This window comes from Salvelinus namaycush, chromosome 35, assembly GCF_016432855.1.
Source record: "Salvelinus namaycush isolate Seneca chromosome 35, SaNama_1.0, whole genome shotgun sequence".
Classification (NCBI taxonomy): domain Eukaryota; kingdom Metazoa; phylum Chordata; class Actinopteri; order Salmoniformes; family Salmonidae; genus Salvelinus; species Salvelinus namaycush.
Genome location: NC_052341.1, coordinates 4,428,087 through 4,448,652, shown reverse-complemented (window position 1 = coordinate 4,448,652; position 20,566 = coordinate 4,428,087). Strand labels below are relative to the sequence as shown.

Below are 20,566 nucleotides of genomic sequence, written 5' to 3'. Positions count from 1 at the left end.
TCCAGTTTAATATGACACGGGCTGTTCCTAAAAACCAATAATAGACGCTATTTAATAATACATGCCAAGGGACGTATAGTACATTTTGTAGTTTTATGTGATCCTTGCGGGACTTGAACCCATGATCATGCTTGCTTTGTGTTATGATAACAGGCTCCCAATAATGAGATGTTCCAGGTGGTTGTTTTCTCCCTACTTTAGTTGAATGCACTGATTGGCAGACACTCTGCTAAAATGAGTGTCTGCTCTGACTAAAAATGTAAATGTGTGGCTGTGTTTGTTAACCTGTCTCTCGTGTCCTCAGTACGGGGGTGTATGTGCCTACAGGCCTGGCCGCGTTTCCCAACGAGCTAATGCACGTGCCCCAGTCGTGGGCCAGAGACAGGTTCAGGAACATCTACTCCTACTCTTACATGCCCCGAGGAGGCCACTTCGCTGCCTTCGAGGAGCCACAGCTCCTGGCTGACGACCTGCTGCAGTTTGTGAAGAAGGTGGAGAAGTTGTAGAGTTGATGGATACAAGAGGTCGACTCTCCACTCCTGCCAAGTGCCTGGAAGAAAAACCAGCAGGACTGCGATAACACTACAGCTTGGAATTGTAGCTTTGTACTAAAAACATTTAAATGTTAATCTAAGATATAAAGTCAGAAGCACTGTCTGATTATCAGGTAAATACTTTGTCAATCAGTGATGTTAACACTGCAATATGATCATGCTCAGTGATTGTGTTGGTGTAATATTAAGCCTATACAGTCAACATAATGGACCAATACTGTAATCAAAAAATGAAATGATCAGCACTTAAATACAGATTACAAATGTCTTCCAGATTGCACAAAAACTGTGTGAAAGCAGCCTCAATCACAGATGTCTGTTCTTCTCGTTGCAATAATGAAATACTAATTATTTGTGAGGCTGGTTTCCAGGAGTGATCAGGACACAGCTTAAGTTTAGTCCTGGACTAATAATATTTCAATGGTAGTGTTCCATTGAGCATGATTTTTAGCCTAGGTCTAGATTAAGCCTAGTCTGTCCCGGAATTCATGATGAATTTTATGTTTCTTTCTATGTCTGTTCTTGTTGTAATAATGCTGTACTGCTATAATATACTATACTACTGCTGTACTGTTATAGCATATTATACTACTGCTATACTGCTATAGTATACTACTGCTGTAATCATGTCTATTGTGACGACCCTGTAAGGCAGGGATGTCAAACTCATTCTACAGAGGGCAAAGTGTCTGTAGGTTTTCCTTTCAATTAAGACCTAGACAACCAGGTGAGAGGAGTTCCTAACTAAATATACTTCAATGTGTTCCATTGAGCATGGTTTTTAGTCTAGGTCTAGATTTAGCCTAATCTATGTCCAGGAAACCATGATGAATTTTCTGTGGACCCCAGGAAGACTAGCAGTCACTAAGGTGTCAGTTTATGAGGAACCAAATAAAGAAATTAAACAAATTAACATCCAAGTCAATAACTCACAAGACTTTGACCTATGTATGCTGCAAAATGTGTATAATTCAAATGAACCTTATAATTTTGTGATCCAGCTTAGATTTACATACAGTACTGTATATTTCCAAGAAATTGTTTCAGAAAAACATTTTAAACAATTGAAAACCAAGACATTATACAGGTACAACCAGATGACAAGTAGGTATACAGTGCACAAAGTAACTTAGTAGGCTATATACAGTCACAGCACCAACACTGCTTTCAGTACAGCACATATACCCAAGCTACACCAGACAACATATTCATTACAATCATTCTGTAGAGGTGATGCCAGTCATTCATATGAACCTCTATAGAAACATAGTACCTGGACTGGGCTCAGGGTTACAGAGAGAGAGTTGTCCCTGACAGAGAGGGGTATGGTGTATACATGTCAATCCCTTCAGTCAACACCTCTGTAGTCACAAATCTTCTGAGTGCTGATCTAGGACCAGGTACCCTCTGTCCATATAATGTTAGTCTTTGTGACCTAAAAAGGTCAAACTGACTTTAGATCAGTAGGAGCAGGTTTATATAGACAGGGGAACCTGATCCTAGATCAGCGCTGGGCCATATGGACAAAAATCCTGGATAAAATTGAATACATTGATAAGATGAATGTACACAACAGTTTAAAATGATCATTTTTAAACTACTAGTTTGATGGTTGTAGTCATTAACAATCCCCCATATTAGGAAACTGAATTCAAACTTCACATCTCTCTAGTATAGGCTACTTATCCTAATGAACGATAAGCAAAATGCCTCCGATAAGTGATTCAGACAACTTTAATGTCCTCAGAGGCAATTCATATGGCAGCAGTCATAAAACAGATCACATTTAAAAATAAACAGCAAAGCATATTTACAAGCAAATAGGCAGGATTTGATCAGTATGGTGGCTGTCAATGACTTTCAGTTCATCCCAGCTTTCTCCTAGATCAGCACTCCTACTCTGAGAAACGTTTTGTGATCATGGCCTCCTGTCATCTCATACTATGGCTGTGGTTGGGAATCCTTTCATTGTCACTTGCCTTTGATTGCCATGTGGGTCCTGAAACCACACATAATACTGTCAGTCAGTCTGCCCTCCTCCCAGAGAGGGCCCAGACCCAGAGACACAAGACAGAGCAGTAACTTGTCTCTTCACCCGCGTGGGGACCTTAACATCCAGTTTGGGTCGGAACCACCCCACAGTCCCTATTGGCCAGAACCATGGCCCTGTGCCGGACAGGTTTGGCGTCAGACAACAGGCTGGCCATGAAGAGCGTGCGGAAGAGCTACATAAGGCAGGAGGAGATGGAGGCTCTGGTCACCGTCGGCTAGTGTGACCTCCATGTTGACCTCGTACAGCTCCTTGGGGAGGAAGGATTCACGGAGGAGGAGGAGCACGCGGGGACCCAGGGAGAAGAGCACCTCCAGTTGTTAGAGAACCTCAAGTTCTTGGAAGGTACGCTGGCACCACCTCCAGTCCAGGCCTCCTGTGGCAGACTGACCGGGCCTCCAACCCATCACCTCCTCATTCTGGGGGGAGAGAATGAGAGAGAGGCCTGGGGTTAAACAGCAACTCATAGACAACACTGCTAAGGAGTAGGACTATTATAGCAGCTAGTCATGGGCTCTTTCTGAAATGGTCCCATCGATTCTTATCTCCTCACCTCCTTCTCAACTGTATTGGAGGAGGCTCCCAAGGTTCATCCCCTCTGACCTTCTCCAATGTGTTTCAAGAAGGTAAGGAGAGACGAAGCAAGGAATGGAGGGAAAGACAAAGTGAAAAAGAGTCATGTATGATGAATCATGTTGAGAATCATAATTGAGGACAGAAGAAGCACACTGCCCAGCACTCACCTGCATGGCAGCTTGCTGTCTCCTTTGAGAGTACTCCAGCTGGTCATAGGTCAGAGGCAGCTGTTGGCTCTGGTAGAGGATACACTTCAGTATATCACTGACGAAGCGGCAGTAGCACTACTGTGTGACTGAGCCTGGAAACACTACCTAATTTACCCTCTTCAGCATCTCTGCATTGTCAGCCTCAGCCTGCTTGGAGGGGGCCATAGAGGGGACAGTGGTGGTTGTGTCTGGGCTGGTCTCGTGATCACCTGGCAGGTGCTGTCTAAAGATGAAGGATCTATGGATACAACACAATGTAGATAAAATCATCTGATAGATCAGGGGTGGGCACTTTTTGGCTCGAGGGCCACATCAGGATTTAGAAATTCAACGGAGGGACGCATTTTTGGGGGAACCAATTGTTCGTTCAAATCAATTTGTGGGGGCCTCCCGAGTGGCGCAGCGGTCTAAGGCATCACTACAGATCCGGGTTCAATCCCAGGCTGTGCCAGAGTTGGCAGCGACCGCGAGACCGATGAGGCGGCGCACAATTGGCCCAGCGTCGTCCAGGTTAGGGGAGGGTTTGCCCAGCCGGGATGTCCTTGTCCCATCGCACTCTAGCGACTCCTGTGGCGGGCCGGGCACATGCACGCTGACAAGGTCTCCAGGTGTACGGTGTTTCCTCTGACACTTTAGCTGGCTTCCGGGTTAAGCGGGCATTGTGTCAAGAAGCAGTGCGGCTTGGCTGGGTCATGTTTCGGAGGACGGCACGGTTCTCGATCTCCGCCTCTCCCGACGCCTCTCCCGACTCTGAAAAAAGGGGGAAAATATATATTTAATTTTTTGAGTCTCGTGGGCCGGATTGAAGCCGGATACTTTGCCCCCCTTGCCCTACGGGCACCAAAACATAAAACAAACCTAAAACACAGTTCCACAAATATGGTGCAAGAAAACTAAAAGCTGCAGGAGAGCACCAGCTGTTCCAGACAACTGTGATCATGATTTGACGAATATCTACTTTGTTTGTTGAACGTGCACCGCCAAACCGCCGTCCTTCTTCTCTCCCGACTGTCTGCGTTCCCTTGACCTCTTTAGTCTTAATCACATCTATAGGCGATGAATATACTCTTACGCAATGGTTTGATTAAATACGCCCTATTTATCCACATAAAGAAGTACTCACTTCAGAACTTCAATTGTCTGCATGGTTACTCAAGAGTCCTGCAGTTCCAAAGTGCGCTCCTGTCTGTGCGTCAGTGATTGAAGTCTGGACGTTTGTCGCGTTCAAATCAGCTGTAAACTCGTAAATCTCCGACTTCAGTGCTTTCAAGACAACTGGGAACTCGGGACAAACGAGCTCCGACTGGGAAAAAGTCAGGACCTCACGCATCTTTCTAGAGCTCAGAAGTTCCGACTTGAAGATCACTGACATCATGTTTTGACCTCGTTTTATTCCCGAGTTCTCAGTTGTCTTGAAAGCACCATTTCACTAAACTATTGACATATGTCCGCAGTGATGATAAGAAAATACACCAAAAATTTGCCTATTGACATAGGCTAAATAACAAGCACAGAAGTCAAGTCACGAATATAGCCTAGCCCCATGTAACCACTGTCTAATGTCAAAGACACTGGTAATTTGTAACTCTGGTCTAACAGTAGGCTTAATGCTAGAATGTATAAATAGCCAATCTTCCCTAAAGCCAATAAAGCCTAGTCCTATTTAGTTTAGCTTCACTTATATAAAAACAGAGAATTCGTTTTTTAAGAAATCCATTGCTGTGCAGGCTCTCATTTCATAATATATTTCCATTATGAGTTATATAGCTGTAGCCTACAACCAAGCAAATAAAACGGGGTATGCCACTCTTAACTGGTTTGACAGAAATGGTAGCAGAAGGTGAATGGTTAACTTTTGTTGCACACAAAGCCAGACGATGCTACGTCCCATGTAGCGCAAATGCTCACTGTCGGTGTGATGGAGGCGTTAGGTTTTTAATTGAAGTGATTAGTGGAATCAGAATCAAGCCCCACCCCTCAACAATCAGAAGTGACCTCAACACGTTCATATAAAAGTCGTCGGAGGCGAGGATTTGTTGTGGTGTAACGTTACTTGATACGATCGGAGTTGCAATAAAGACCGATATCAGACGGGAAAATGCTCATGAATTGGAAGATCGTCGTTCCTTTGCTCGCGGTGGCATTCATCGTGACGAGCGCCGATGGGATACCGGGGGGCCTCGTGGACGCAGATATGAACGACCCCGCTACCAGAGACGCGCTGAAGTTCGCCGTGGCCGAATACAACAAGGGAACAAACGACCCGTATGTTTGGCAGGTGGCCAAGGTTGTCAAGGCTCAGAAACAGGTCAGTCCCTTTTTGTAAATCTTTTTATCATTTGAACGAAGACAAAATGTTGGTCATTCATTGTGTTGCGTAGTTTCCACGGTAGAAATATCTTAATATAGACCAGTGAATTTATGAACGTACTCTGAATGCGGCAGAATGGTCAATGTTTTTGTTAATGTACGACACCTGTCGAATAGGACCGGTGTCGGTAAACGTCGCCCAAAACCCAGTTTGTTTCCAGCAACAGTCATCAACGCTCTTAACATGAGGGCAGCCTGACCAACTCTGCTAGGCAGTGGCGTAAACATGTTAAAATACTAAAGTCATTTTTGGTTGTTTTTACTTTACTATTTGACTTTTACTCCATACATCTTCCCTGACACCCAAAGGTGCTCGTTACATTTCAAATGCTTAGCAGGACAGAAATGGTAAAGTTCCCTTATCAAGAGATCATCCCTACTACTCTGCTCTGGCATACTCATTAAACACTAATGCCTTGTTCATTCATTGTTGGCGTGTGCCTCTGCATATCCATTAATGACAAATACAAGAGTTGTGATCTCTGGTTTGTTTAATTTAAGGAACATGAAATTATTTTGTACTTGAAATCAAGTAGTATTTTTACTGGGTAACTAACGAGTCATTTTCTTCACTCTAGCTCAAGTGTGATAATTTGGGTACTTGATCCACTGCTGCTAGGGCGAGTAAAATGGTCAGTGAGGTGTACACTAATTTGTCTCCGGAAGTAGCTAGCAAGCTAACCAACTACAGTTCAATCACACCGACAATTGTTGTAATGTTAAATGACGAGACCGAGGCATTGATGTGAGTAACCAGTCTTGTTCAGTACATTGCAATACCTCCGGGTATCTCAAGCACACCGGTAAAAACACTCGACTTGCAGTAAGTAACTTTTACCAACAGATGGCATCACTGTGCCATTATACACCCATAACAATCTAATTGCATTTTGGTGGTCATTTCCAATGGAACGCTGCATGTATTGTGTGGTGCATATATTTGTATTTATTGAACGTATGCGTTTATGGCTCTACAAATGGTAGAAAGTGAATGTAACTTGTTGCGCACATCTAGATGCTGTCGGTGTGGTCGAGACGTTAACCTGGGTGCTTGACTGCTATTGTAATGTCTGAATGCTTGGATCAAGCCTGCTCACAGCAACACCCTCTGAATTACATGGACAATCTGACGACACTGCATTTATGAACGCCCAGACGGCGCTCTGGACGTAGAGTTAATTTAGGAATACACCGTAGCTACTTTATACAATGGCGTTGTTGAATAGGCCTTAGCTTGGCTTGAAGGTTATTTCTACCGCATGCATTAAGTGCTAATCCCTGGGAAGCCGGTGTTTGGAGGATATATTTGCACAGGGGTTCGTCGAGGGCCGGCAACCATGCCAATATATCCTCAACACTGGCTTCGAGGGCATTGTCACTTTTTATACGGGTTACCAACAGTCAATTATTGAATGACATTTTTTTATTAAATTTTATTTTGGTAAGTTTTCATACTATTTCGTACTTCCACGAGATGTAGTAACGTGTTGATAAAACGTTCACTGGAGACAGGAGAACAAGTGGAGACATAGGACGAGGTGGATATTTGTATAGTAAGGCCGTTTTATTCAAGTGTAAAGATATCAGGCAAAAGCGTGCACGGCCCCTTTCTGTCTGATTCTTATGGAATCGTCGGAGAAGAGGGCGCTCTAAACAGTACATTCAGATTATATAGGCAACTAGCAAAGTAGGTTGATCTTGTCGTCTGGCCTTCCGATTGGTCGATCTGGGTCGTGGGTTGTCCTGTCCGGGCCTGATGTCGACATTCCATTGGCTCTTCCCACAGTCCTTTGTCTTGTGCTCCAACCTTGAGTTGTGTGTGTCTGTGATTGTCATGGGGGAGGGGAGTTGTGTGTGTGTCGATGGTTGTCGTCTAATGAGACCAGCATATGTCCAAGAGAAAGAGGGGGTGTGTGCATGTTGTGTCAAATATAGCTAATGTTGAGAAGTTGTTAAAACAAGTTACCAATATCTAATACAATTTCTTACAAACGTCACAAACATAAGGTTGTTACCCAAGCCGGCTGGTCTTTTGTGCTTTCGGTTCGGTTGCAGGAGATGCGACTCAGTCATTGTACTTCTGTATTCATAAATGAATCACTAGAACAGGTTCCTCATTCAAGATGGGTGATTTCTATGTCTGACGTGCTGACCATCCTCTGCTTACAGGTGGTAGCTGGGATGAAGTACATCTTCACAGTGCAGATGGCCAGGACCCTGTGCAGGAAGGGAGGTGTGAAGGACTGCGCTGTGCATCAGTACCCAGCTGTGGTAAGGACCACAAGGCTAGCCTGGTCCCAGATCTATTTGTGTTAACACTGGCCACTTCAGCTCAGTGCTTCCTACATGTACAGCTTAAGAATGGTCCATTTTTAGTTTATAACCTGTTACCAACAGTAAACACATTGGTAACTAATAAACAACTTATAAACCGTTAGTAAATCCTACTTGTAACATGTTACCCATTTCACTATTGGTTCAGTATTGAGTTGTTTGCAAAGGGAAGTTTCAGGTGACATTTCCATAGACGAATGTCTGTTGGCAGTGTTTAAGAGCATCAAAACCATGATTCATTGTGGGTACATTTTGCCTGACTACTTTACAAATAACAAATTGTTTATGATGACAGGTGATTTGTAGCTCAGGCAGTCAGATGCAATGTCCAATAAACGTTTTGTCAGGTGTTATGCTTGCTGAAGGGTTGATAATACCAACTCGTGTTGCTTCCTGTTTCCTCAGACCTACCAGTGCACCTTTGTGGTGGTGAGCCGCCCCCGGCTTGGAGAGATCCAGTTGATCAAGCAAGCCTGCGAGGAGTAGAGACCCAAAGGAGAGAAGACTTCAATTGTCTAGTCTACCCAATTAGTATTTATTACCAGTGGTGTTAGTCTTACCTAAGCAGATCTACCTCATCTATGATGTATTCAGAGAATCCAACTCATTTTCCTACTTATTGCATTCCCACACCAATATAGCACTTAAAGTAAGAACTGCTGTGTTGATGATGGTTTGTCAGCGCTATGCAACAGTTGAACTAAATAAAACCTGTTTTGTTACATTTACATGTTGGTTTCATTTTGTTGCCAGATGAACAAATCTTAGGCCCATTATTTTGTGAAAAAATAGTTCAATGTTGATAAATATAACGTTCAGTCACCCGCCCAATGATTCACAGGACAGACCAATGTTAAAAAGGCTCATGCATTCAACATGGAGGTTGTCTATCACAACCTCTAAATAGGTCAGAAGGGACTACTGAAAAGGTGTTGGCTATTTATGCAGTATTATAAACTGGGTGGTTGGTGCCCTGAATGCTGATTGGCTCACAGCCGTGGTGTATCAGGCTATAACTTATTTTTACTAGTCTAATTACGTTGGTAGCTAGTTATTAATAGCAATAAGGCACCTCAGATGTGCTATATGGCCAATATACCACAACCCCCTTGGGCATTATCACTTAGTATTACTCTTACGATGTGTTTGTATGCAGGCTATAGCAGTGACTTGTCAACAAATGTCTTATGTGCCAAAAACAGGTGTAAACCTTACAGTGAAATGCTTACAAGTCCCTGACCAACAATGCAGTTTGAAAACATTTAAAGAGCAACAGTAAAATAACAATAGCAAGGCTATATATACAGGGGGTACCATTTAGTGGAGGTAATTGGCTTGTGATAAATCAGTCTACTGCAGTGCTGTGAATAACTGCTTAACTGTCAGTGATGCCTAATGCTTAGCAAATAACTGAAATCGAGCTTAAATTGGTTATACACAATGGTGGTGTTGGTGTCTTGGCTTCATGCAAGACTACAGACTCCTATCATTCAAATTAGGCTATTTTTGTTGGTGATAACATGGTGCACGGCCTGGCATTCAAGAAAAGTAGGACAGAACAAAACTTTAAAATGTAAATAAGCTTCTGAAAGTTATAACCACTAGTGGGCCTACGGCTAATACCCCCACTAGTAGGCCTACAGATAATACCCCCACTAGTAGGCCTACAGCTAATACCCCCACTAGAAGGCCTACAGCTAATACCCCCACTAGAAGGCCTACAGCTAATACCCCCACTAGTAGGCCTACAGCTAATACCCCCACTAGTAGGCCTACAGCTAATACCCCCACTAGAAGGCCTACAGCTAATACCCCCACTAGTAGGCCTACAGCTAATACCCCCACTAGAAGGCCTACAGATAATACCCCCCACTAGAAGGCCTACAGCTAATACCCCCACTAGTAGGCCTACAGCTAATACCCCCACTACAAGGCCTACAGCTAATACCCCCACTACAAGGCCTACAGCTAATACCCCCACTATAAGGCCTACAGCTAATACCCCCACTATAAGGCCTACAGCTAATACCCCCACTAGAAGGCCTACAGCTAATACCCCCACTAGTAGGCCTACAGCTAATACCCCCACTAGAAGGCCTACAGCTAATACCCCCACTAGAAGGCCTACAGCTAATACCCCCCACTAGTAGGCCTACAGCTAATACCCCCACTAGAAGGCCTACAGATAATACCCCCCACTAGAAGGCCTACAGCTAATACCCCCACTAGAAGGCCTACAGCTAATACCTCCACTAGAAGGCCTACAGCTAATACCCCCACTAGAAGGCCTACAGATAATACCCCCCACTAGAAGGCCTACAGCTAATACCCCCACTAGTAGGCCTACAGCTAATACCCCCACTAGAAGGCCTACAGCTAATACCCCCACTAGAAGGCCTACAGCTAATACCCCCCACTAGAAGGCCTACAGCTAATACCCCCACTAGAAGGCCTACAGCTAATACCCCCACTAGAAGGCCTACAGATAATACCCCCACTAGAAGGCCTACAGATAATACCCCCCACTAGAAGGCCTACAGCTAATACCCCCACTAGAAGGCCTACAGCTAATACCCCCACTAGAAGGCCTACAGCTAATACCCCCACTAGAAGGCCTACAGCTAATACCCCCACTAGAAGGCCTACAGCTAATACCCCTACAGCTAATACCCCCACTACAAGGCCTACAGCTAATACCCCTACAGCTAATACCCCCACTACAAGGCCTACAGCTAATACCCCTACAGCTAATACCCCCACTAGAAGGCCTACAGATAATACCCCCCACTAGAAGGCCTACAGCTAATACCCCCACTAGAAGGCCTACAGCTAATACCCCCACTAGAAGGCCTACATCTAATACCCCTACAGCTAATACCCCCACTACAAGGCCTACAGCTAATACCCCTACAGCTAATACCCCCACTACAAGGCCTACAGCTAATACCCCCACTACAAGGCCTACAGCTAATACCCCCACTAGAAGGCCTACAAATCAAATGTCACATACACATGGTTAGCAGATGTTAATATGAGTGTAGCGAAATGCTTGTGCTTCTGGTTCCGACAATGCAGTAATATCTAACAATTCCCCAACTACTTAATACACACATCTAAAGGGGTGAATGAGAATATGTACATATAAATATATGGCCGAGCGGCATAGGCAATGTGCAATAGACAGTACAAAATACAGTATAAACATGAGTAATGTAAGATATGCAAACATTAAAGTGACTAGTGATCAATTTGTTAGTGGCCAGTGATTGGGTCTCCATGTAGGCAGCAGCCCCTCTCTAAATTAGTGATGGCTGTTTAGCGGTCTGATGGTCTTGAGATAGAAGCTGTACTGGATGCACCTGTACTGACCTCGCCTTCTGGATGGAAGCGGTGTGAACAGGCAGTGGCTCGGGTGGTTGTCTTTGTTCTTTTTTTTATCTTCCTGTGACATATCGGGTGCTATAGGTGTCATGGAGGGCAGATAGTTTGCCCCCAGTGATATGTTGTGCAGACCGCACCACCCTCAGCCTTGCGGTTGAAGGCGGTGCAGGTGCCGTACCAGGCGGTGATACAGCCCGACAGTATTCTCTCGATTGTGGATATGTAAAAGTTAGTCCGGGTTTTGGGTGACAAGCTGAATTTCTTCAGCCTCCTGAGGTTGAAGAGGTGCTGTTGCGCCACCTTCACCAGACTGTCTGTGTGGGTGGACCATTTCAGTTGGTCGTTGATGTGTACGCCGAGGAACTTAACTTTCCACTTTCTCCACTACTGTCCCTTGGATGTGGATAGGGGGTTGCTCCCTCTGCTGTTTCCTGAAGTCCATGATCAGCTCCTTTTGTTTTGGTGACGTTGAGTGAGAGGGTGTTTTCCTGACACCACACTCCAAGTGCCCTCACCTCCTCCCTTGTAGGCCGTCTCGTCGTTGTGGGTAATCAAGCCCACTACTGTTGTGTCGTCTGCAAACTTGATGATTGAATTGGAGGCGTGCATGACCACGCAGTCGTGGGTGAACAGAGATTACAAGAGGGAGCTGAGCACGCACCCTTGTGAGTCTCCAGTGTTGAGGGTCAGCGTGGTGGAGATGTTTCCTACCTTCACCACCTGGGGCGGCCCGTTAAGTCCAGGACACAATTGCACACGGCGGGGTTCAGGCCCAGGGCCTCCAGCTTGATGATGAGTTTGGAGTGTACTATGGTGTTGAATGTTGAGCTGTAGTCAATGAACAGCATTCTTACATAAGTATTCCTATTGTCCAGATGGGATAGGGCAGTGTGATGGCAATTGCTTCATCTGTGGACCTGTTAGTGTGGTATGTAAACTGGAGTGGGTGGCCGGTAAGGTGGTGATATGATCCTTGACTAGTCTCTCAAAGCACTTCATGATGACAGAAGTGAGTGCTATGGGGCAGTAGTCATTTAGTTTTATCTTTGCCTTAGGTACAGGATCAATGGTGGCCACCTTGAAGCATGTGGGGACAGCAGACTGGGATAGGGAGCGATTGAATATGTCTGTAAACACACCAGCCAGCTTGTCTGCGCAAGCTCTGAGGATGCGCTTGAGATGCCGTCTGGGCCAGCAGCCCTGCGAGGGTTAACATGTTTAAATGTTTTATTCACATCAGCCATGGAGGGGTGCGCAGTTCTTGTTAGTGGGCCGTGACGGTGGCACTGTATTATCCTTAAAGCGGGCAAAAAAGGTGTTTAGTTTGTCTGGAAGCGTGACGTCGGTGTCCGTGACGTGGCTGGTTTTCTTTTTGTAGTCTGAATTCCTGTAGACCCTGCTACATACGTCTCGTGTCTGAGCCATTGAATTGCGACTGCACTTTGTTCCTGTACTGGCATTTCGCTTGTTTGATTGCCTTACGGAGGAAATGTCTACACTGTTTATAGTAGGCCATATTCCCAGACCTCTTTCCATGGTTAAATGCGGTGGTTCGCGCTTTCAGTTTTGCGCGAATGCCGCCATTCATCCACAGTTTCTGGTTAGGGAAGGTTTTAATAGTCACAGTGGGAACAACATCTCCAATGCACTTCCTTATAAATTCACTCACCGAGTCAGCGTATAGGTCGAGGTTATTCTCTGAGGCTGACCGGAACATATCCCAGTCCGTGTGATCAAAACAATCTTGAAGCGTGGATTCCGATTGGTCAGACCAGCGTTGAATGGTTCTAGTCACTGGTACATCCTGTTTGAGTTTCTGCCTGTAAGACGGTAGGAGCAAGATGGCGCTTTGGTAGGATTTGCAGAAGTGATGGCAGGGGAGGTCTTCGTATGCATGTGGTCGAGTATATTACCCCCCGACAACATATCCCGAGAGAGCCATGTTGCCGTGAAACAATGTTACAATATCTGATGTCTCTCTGGAAGGCAACCCTTGCTCGAATTTCATCTACCTTGTCAAGAGACAGGACATTTGCGAGTAGTATACTCGGGAGTGGTGGGAGATGTGAACATCTACGGAGCCTGACCAGGAGGCCGCTCCGTCTGCCCTTTCTGCGGCGCCGTTGTCTTGGGTCGGCTTCTGGGATTAGATCCATTGTCCTGGGTGGTGGTTCAAACAAAGGATTCGCTTCTGGAAAGTCGTATTCCTGGTCATTATGTTGGTAAGTTGACGTTGCTCTTATATCCAATAGTTCTTCCGGGCTGTATGTAATAAGTCTTAAGATTTCCTGGGGTAATAAATAATATAATACATAAAAAACGAAATACTGCTTAGTTTCCTAAAGACTCGAAGCGTGGCGACCATCTGTCGGCGCCATCTAGCTAATACATGCAGGCCCTAAATGTGATAAAGATGAGACAAAACGACATAAGGCCCACTAATGGTTATAACTTTCCGAAGCTTATTAACATTTAACTTTAAGTTCTGTCCTACTTTTCTTGAATGCCAGGCCGTGCACCATGTTATCACCAACAAAAATAGCCTAATTTGAATGATAGGAGTCTGTAGTCTTGCATGAAGCCAAGACACCAACACCACCATTGTGTATAACCAATTTAAGCTCGATTTCAGTTATTTGCTAAGCATTAGGCATCACTGACAGTTAAGCAGTTATTCACAGCACTGCAGTAGACTGATTTATCACAAGCCAATTACCTCCACTAAATGGTACCCCCTGTATATATAGCCTTGCTATTGTTATTTTACTGTTGCTCTTTAAATGTTTTCAAACTGCATTGTTGGTCAGGGACTTGTAAGCATTTCACTGTAAGGTTTACACCTGTTTTTGGCACATAAGACATTTGTTGACAAGTCACTGCTATAGCCTGCATACAAACACATCGTAAGAGTAATACTAAGTGATAATGCCCAAGGGGGTTGTGGTATATTGGCCATATAGCACATCTGAGGTGCCTTATTGCTATTAATAACTAGCTACCAACGTAATTAGACCAGTAAAAATAAGTTATAGCCTGATACACCACGGCTGTGAGCCAATCAGCATTCAGGGCACCAACCACCCAGTTTATAATACTGCATAAATAGCCAACACCTTTTCAGTAGTCCCTTCTGACCTATTTAGAGGTTGTGATGGACAACCTCCATGTTGAATGCATGAGCCTTTTTAACATTGGTCTGTCCTGTGAATCATTGGGCGGGTGACTGAACGTTATATTGAACTATTTTTTCACAAAATAATGGGCCTAAGATTTGTTCATCTGGCAACAAAATGAAACCAACATGTAAATGTAACAAAACAGGTTTTATTTAGTTCAACTGTTGCATAGCGCTGACAAACCATCATCAACACAGCAGTTCTTATTTTAAGTGCTATATTGGTGTGGGAATGCAATAAGTAGGAAAATGAGTTGGATTCTCTGAATACATCATAGATGAGGTAGATCTGCTTAGGTAAGACTAACACCACTGGTAATAAATACTAATTGGGTAGACTAGACAATTGAAGTCTTCTCTCCTTTGGGTCTTTACTCCTCGCAGGCTTGCTTGATCAACTGGCTCGCTCCCAGCCAGGGGCGGCTCACCACCACAAAGGTGCACTGGTAGGTCTGAGGAAACAGGAAGCAACACGAGTTGGTATTATCAACCCTTCAGCAAGCATAACACCTGACAAAACGTTTATTGGACATTGCATCTGACTGCCTGAGCTACAAATCACCTGTCATCATAAACAATTTGTTATTTGTAAAGTAGTCAGGCAAAAATGTACCCACAATGAATCATGGTTTTGATGCTCTTAAACACTGCCAACAGACATTCGTCTATGGAAATGTCACCTGAAACTTCCCTTTGCAAACAACTCAATACTGAACCAATAGTGAAATGGGTAACATGTTACAAGTAGGATTAACTAACGGTTTATAAGTTGTTTATTAGTTACCAATGTGTTTACTGTTGGTAACAGGTTATAAACTAAAAATGGACCATTCTTAAGCTGTACATGTAGGAAGCACTGAGCTGAAGTGCCAGTGTTAACACAAATAGATCTGGGACCAGGCTAGCCTTGTGGTCCTTACCACAGCTGGGTACTGATGCACAGTGCAGTCCTTCACACGTCCCTTCCTGCACAGGGTCCTGGCCATCTGCACTGTGAAGATGTACTTCATCCCAGCTACCACCTGTAAGCAGAGGATGGTCAGCACGTCAGACATAGAAATCACCCATCTTGAATGAGGAACCTGTTCTAGTGATTCATTTATGAATACAGAAGAAAGCTCAATGACTGACTCGCATCTCCTGCAACCGAACCGATACGACCAGCCGGCTTGGATAGCAACCTTATGTTTGTGACGTTACTACATCTCGTGGAAGTACGAAATAGTATGAAAACTTACCAAAATAAAATTTAATAAAAAAATGTCATTCAATAATTGACTGTTGGTAACCCGTATAAAAAGTGACAATGCCCTCGAAGCCAGTGTTGAGGATATATTGGCATGGTTGCCGGCCCTCGACGAACCCCTGTGCAAATATATCCTCCAAACACCGGCTTCCCAGGGATTAGCACTTAATGCATGCGGTAGAAATACCCTTCAAGCCAAGGCCTATTCAACAACGCCATTGTATAAAGTAGCTACGGTGTATTCCTAAATTAACTCTACGTCCAGAGCGCCGTCTGGGCGTTCATAAATGCAGTGTCGTCAGATTGTCCATGTAATTCAGAGGGTGTTGCTGTGAGCAGGCTTGATCCAAGCATTCAGACATTACAATAGCAGTCAAGCACCCAGGTTAACGTCTCGACCACACCGACAGCATCTAGATGTGCGCAACAAGTTACATTCACTTTCTACCATTTGTAGAGCCATAAACGCATACGTTCAATAAATACAAATATATGCACCACACAATACATGCAGCGTTCCATTGGAAATGACCACCAAAATGCAATTAGATTGTTATGGGTGTATAATGGCACAGTGATGCCATCTGTTGGTAAAAGTTACTTACTGCAAGTCGAGTGTTTTTACCGGTGTGCTTGAGATACCCGGAGGTATTGCAATGTACTGAACAAGACTGGTTACTCACATCAATGCCTCGGTCTCGTCATTTAACATTACAACAATTGTCGGTGTGATTGAACTGTAGTTGGTTAGCTTGCTAGCTACTTCCGGAGACAAATTAGTGTACACCTCACTGACCATTTTACTCGCCCTAGCAGCAGTGGATCAAGTACCCAAATTATCACACTTGAGCTAGAGTGAAGAAAATGACTCGTTAGTTACCCAGTAAAAATACTACTTGATTTCAAGTACAAAATAATTTCATGTTCCTTAAATTAAACAAACCAGAGATCACAACTCTTGTATTTGTCATTAATGGGTATGCAGAGGCACACGCCAACAATGAATGAACAAGGCATTAGTGTTTAATGAGTATGCCAGAGCAGAGTAGTAGGGATGATCTCTTGATAAGGGAACTTTACCATTTCTGTCCTGCTAAGCATTTGAAATGTAACGAGCACCTTTGGGTGTCAGGGAAGAGGTATGGAGTAAGTCAAATAGTAAAGTAAAAACCCCCAAAAATGACTAGTACTTTAACATGTTTACGCCACTGCCTAGCAGAGTTGGTCAGGCTGCCCTCATGTTAAGAGCGTTGATGACTGTTGCTGGAAACAAACTGGGTTTTGGGCGACGTTTACCGACACCGGTCCTATTCGACAGGTGTCGTACATTAACAAAAACATTGACCATTCTGCCGCATTCAGAGTACGTTCATAAATTCACTGGTCTATATTAAGATATTTCTACCGTGGAAACTACGCAACACAATGAATGACCAACATTTTGTCTTCGTTCAAATGATAAAAAGATTTACAAAAAGGGACTGACCTGTTTCTGAGCCTTGACAACCTTGGCCACCTGCCAAACATACGGGTCGTTTGTTCCCTTGTTGTATTCGGCCACGGCGAACTTCAGCGCGTCTCTGGTAGCGGGGTCGTTCATATCTGCGTCCACGAGGCCCCCCGGTATCCCATCGGCGCTCGTCACGATGAATGCCACCGCGAGCAAAGGAACGACGATCTTCCAATTCATGAGCATTTTCCCGTCTGATATCGGTCTTTATTGCAACTCCGATCGTATCAAGTAACGTTACACCACAACAAATCCTCGCCTCCGACGACTTTTATATGAACGTGTTGAGGTCACTTCTGATTGTTGAGGGGTGGGGCTTGATTCTGATTCCACTAATCACTTCAATTAAAAACCTAACGCCTCCATCACACCGACAGTGAGCATTTGCGCTACATGGGACGTAGCATCGTCTGGCTTTGTGTGCAACAAAAGTTAACCATTCACCTTCTGCTACCATTTCTGTCAAACCAGTTAAGAGTGGCATACCCCGTTTTATTTGCTTGGTTGTAGGCTACAGCTATATAACTCATAATGGAAATATATTATGAAATGAGAGCCTGCACAGCAATGGATTTCTTAAAAAACGAATTCTCTGTTTTTATATAAGTGAAGCTAAACTAAATAGGACTAGGCTTTATTGGCTTTAGGGAAGATTGGCTATTTATACATTCTAGCATTAAGCCTACTGTTAGACCAGAGTTACAAATTACCAGTGTCTTTGACATTAGACAGTGGTTACATGGGGCTAGGCTATATTCGTGACTTGACTTCTGTGCTTGTTATTTAGCCTATGTCAATAGGCAAATTTTTGGTGTATTTTCTTATCATCACTGCGGACATATGTCAATAGTTTAGTGAAATGGTGCTTTCAAGACAACTGAGAACTCGGGAATAAAACGAGGTCAAAACATGATGTCAGTGATCTTCAAGTCGGAACTTCTGAGCTCTAGAAAGATGCGTGAGGTCCTGACTTTTTCCCAGTCGGAGCTCGTTTGTCCCGAGTTCCCAGTTGTCTTGAAAGCACTGAAGTCGGAGATTTACGAGTTTACAGCTGATTTGAACGCGACAAACGTCCAGACTTCAATCACTGACGCACAGACAGGAGCGCACTTTGGAACTGCAGGACTCTTGAGTAACCATGCAGACAATTGAAGTTCTGAAGTGAGTACTTCTTTATGTGGATAAATAGGGCGTATTTAATCAAACCATTGCGTAAGAGTATATTCATCGCCTATAGATGTGATTAAGACTAAAGAGGTCAAGGGAACGCAGACAGTCGGGAGAGAAGAAGGACGGCGGTTTGGCGGTGCACGTTCAACAAACAAAGTAGATATTCGTCAAATCATGATCACAGTTGTCTGGAACAGCTGGTGCTCTCCTGCAGCTTTTAGTTTTCTTGCACCATATTTGTGGAACTGTGTTTTAGGTTTGTTTTATGTTTTGGTGCCCGTAGGGCAAGGGGGGCAAAGTATCCGGCTTCAATCCGGCCCACGAGACTCAAAAAATTAAATATATATTTTCCCCCTTTTTTCAGAGTCGGGAGAGGCGTCGGGAGAGGCGGAGATCGAGAACCGTGCCGTCCTCCGAAACATGACCCAGCCAAGCCGCACTGCTTCTTGACACAATGCCCGCTTAACCCGGAAGCCAGCTAAAGTGTCAGAGGAAACACCGTACACCTGGAGACCTTGTCAGCGTGCATGTGCCCGGCCCGCCACAGGAGTCGCTAGAGTGCGATGGGACAAGGACATCCCGGCTGGGCAAACCCTCCCCTAACCTGGACGACGCTGGGCCAATTGTGCGCCGCCTCATCGGTCTCGCGGTCGCTGCCAACTCTGGCACAGCCTGGGATTGAACCCGGATCTGTAGTGATGCCTTAGACCGCTGCGCCACTCGGGAGGCCCCCACAAATTGATTTGAACGAACAATTGGTTCCCCCAAAAATGCGTCCCTCCGTTGAATTTCTAAATCCTGATGTGGCCCTCGAGCCAAAAAGTGCCCACCCCTGATCTATCAGATGATTTTATCTACATTGTGTTGTATCCATAGATCCTTCATCTTTAGACAGCACCTGCCAGGTGATCACGAGACCAGCCCAGACACAACCACCACTGTCCCCTCTATGGCCCCCTCCAAGCAGGCTGAGGCTGACAATGCAGAGATGCTGAAGAGGGTAAATTAGGTAGTGTTTCCAGGCTCAGTCACACAGTAGTGCTACTGCCGCTTCGTCAGTGATATACTGAAGTGTATCCTCTACCAGAGCCAACAGCTGCCTCTGACCTATGACCAGCTGGAGTACTCTCAAAGGAGACAGCAAGCTGCCATGCAGGTGAGTGCTGGGCAGTGTGCTTCTTCTGTCCTCAATTATGATTCTCAACATGATTCATCATACATGACTCTTTTTCACTTTGTCTTTCCCTCCATTCCTTGCTTCGTCTCTCCTTACCTTCTTGAAACACATTGGAGAAGGTCAGAGGGGATGAACCTTGGGAGCCTCCTCCAATACAGTTGAGAAGGAGGTGAGGAGATAAGAATCGATGGGACCATTTCAGAAAGAGCCCATGACTAGCTGCTATAATAGTCCTACTCCTTAGCAGTGTTGTCTATGAGTTGCTGTTTAACCCCAGGCCTCTCTCTCATTCTCTCCCCCCAGAATGAGGAGGTGATGGGTTGGAGGCCCGGTCAGTCTGCCACAGGAGGCCTGGACTGGAGGTGGTGCCAGCGTACCTTCCAAGAACTTGAGGTTCTCTAACAACTGGAGGTGCTCTTCTCCCTGGGTCCCCGCGTGCTCCTCCTCCTCCGTGAATCCTTCCTCCCCAAGGAGCTGTACGAGGTCAACATGGAGGTCACACTAGCCGACGGTGACCAGAGCCTCCATCTCCTCCTGCCTTATGTAGCTCTTCCGCACGCTCTTCATGGCCAGCCTGTTGTCTGACGCCAAACCTGTCCGGCACAGGGCCATGGTTCTGGCCAATAGGGACTGTGGGGTGGTTCCGACCCAAACTGGATGTTAAGGTCCCCACGCGGGTGAAGAGACAAGTTACTGCTCTGTCTTGTGTCTCTGGGTCTGGGCCCTCTCTGGGAGGAGGGCAGACTGACTGACAGTATTATGTGTGGTTTCAGGACCCACATGGCAATCAAAGGCAAGTGACAATGAAAGGATT

The 20,566-nt window shown here is 45.0% G+C and overlaps 3 protein-coding genes across 3 annotated transcripts in view; 2 read left to right on the top strand and 1 right to left on the bottom strand.

Moving 5' to 3' along the window:
• The window catches only part of LOC120029926 (epoxide hydrolase 1-like), an 80,872-nt gene extending 79,405 nt beyond the window's left edge, over window positions 1-1,467 (top strand). The window contains exon 9 of the mRNA XM_038975237.1: window positions 305-1,467. Coding sequence (XP_038831165.1) covers window positions 305-506 — 202 coding nt within the window. The 3' untranslated portion in view covers window positions 507-1,467. The remainder of the gene's footprint in view (window positions 1-304) is intronic.
• Window positions 1,468-5,423: 3,956 nt separating this feature from the next.
• Window positions 5,424-8,579, top strand: LOC120029930 (cystatin-like). The gene is made up of 3 exons (XM_038975240.1): window positions 5,424-5,697; window positions 7,929-8,030; window positions 8,499-8,579. Exons 1-3 carry the CDS (start codon window positions 5,488-5,490, stop codon window positions 8,577-8,579), a joined length of 393 nt encoding a protein of 130 aa, XP_038831168.1. The 5' UTR covers window positions 5,424-5,487.
• A 6,441-nt stretch (window positions 8,580-15,020) lies between these two features.
• Window positions 15,021-17,655, bottom strand: LOC120029932 (cystatin-like). Its single transcript, XM_038975242.1, has 3 exons — window positions 17,382-17,655; window positions 15,570-15,671; window positions 15,021-15,101 (listed from the first exon to the last, which is right to left on the bottom strand). Exons 1-3 carry the CDS (start codon window positions 17,589-17,591, stop codon window positions 15,021-15,023), a joined length of 393 nt encoding a protein of 130 aa, XP_038831170.1. The 5' UTR covers window positions 17,592-17,655.
• Between the last annotated feature and the right edge of the window lie 2,911 nt (window positions 17,656-20,566).

Excerpts from the sequence above, each read along its gene's own strand:
- LOC120029932 (XM_038975242.1), bottom strand. The coding sequence starts at position 17,591 with ATGCTCATGAATTGGAAGATCGTCGTTCCTTTGCTCGCGGTGGCATTC. Across the intron at positions 15,672-17,381 it reads TTGTCAAGGCTCAGAAACAG|GTGGTAGCTGGGATGAAGTA; the intron begins GTCAGTCCCTTT and ends CTCTGCTTACAG. Across the intron at positions 15,102-15,569 it reads TGCATCAGTACCCAGCTGTG|ACCTACCAGTGCACCTTTGT; the intron begins GTAAGGACCACA and ends CTGTTTCCTCAG.
- LOC120029930 (XM_038975240.1), top strand. The coding sequence starts at position 5,488 with ATGCTCATGAATTGGAAGATCGTCGTTCCTTTGCTCGCGGTGGCATTC. Across the intron at positions 5,698-7,928 it reads TTGTCAAGGCTCAGAAACAG|GTGGTAGCTGGGATGAAGTA; the intron begins GTCAGTCCCTTT and ends CTCTGCTTACAG. Across the intron at positions 8,031-8,498 it reads TGCATCAGTACCCAGCTGTG|ACCTACCAGTGCACCTTTGT; the intron begins GTAAGGACCACA and ends CTGTTTCCTCAG.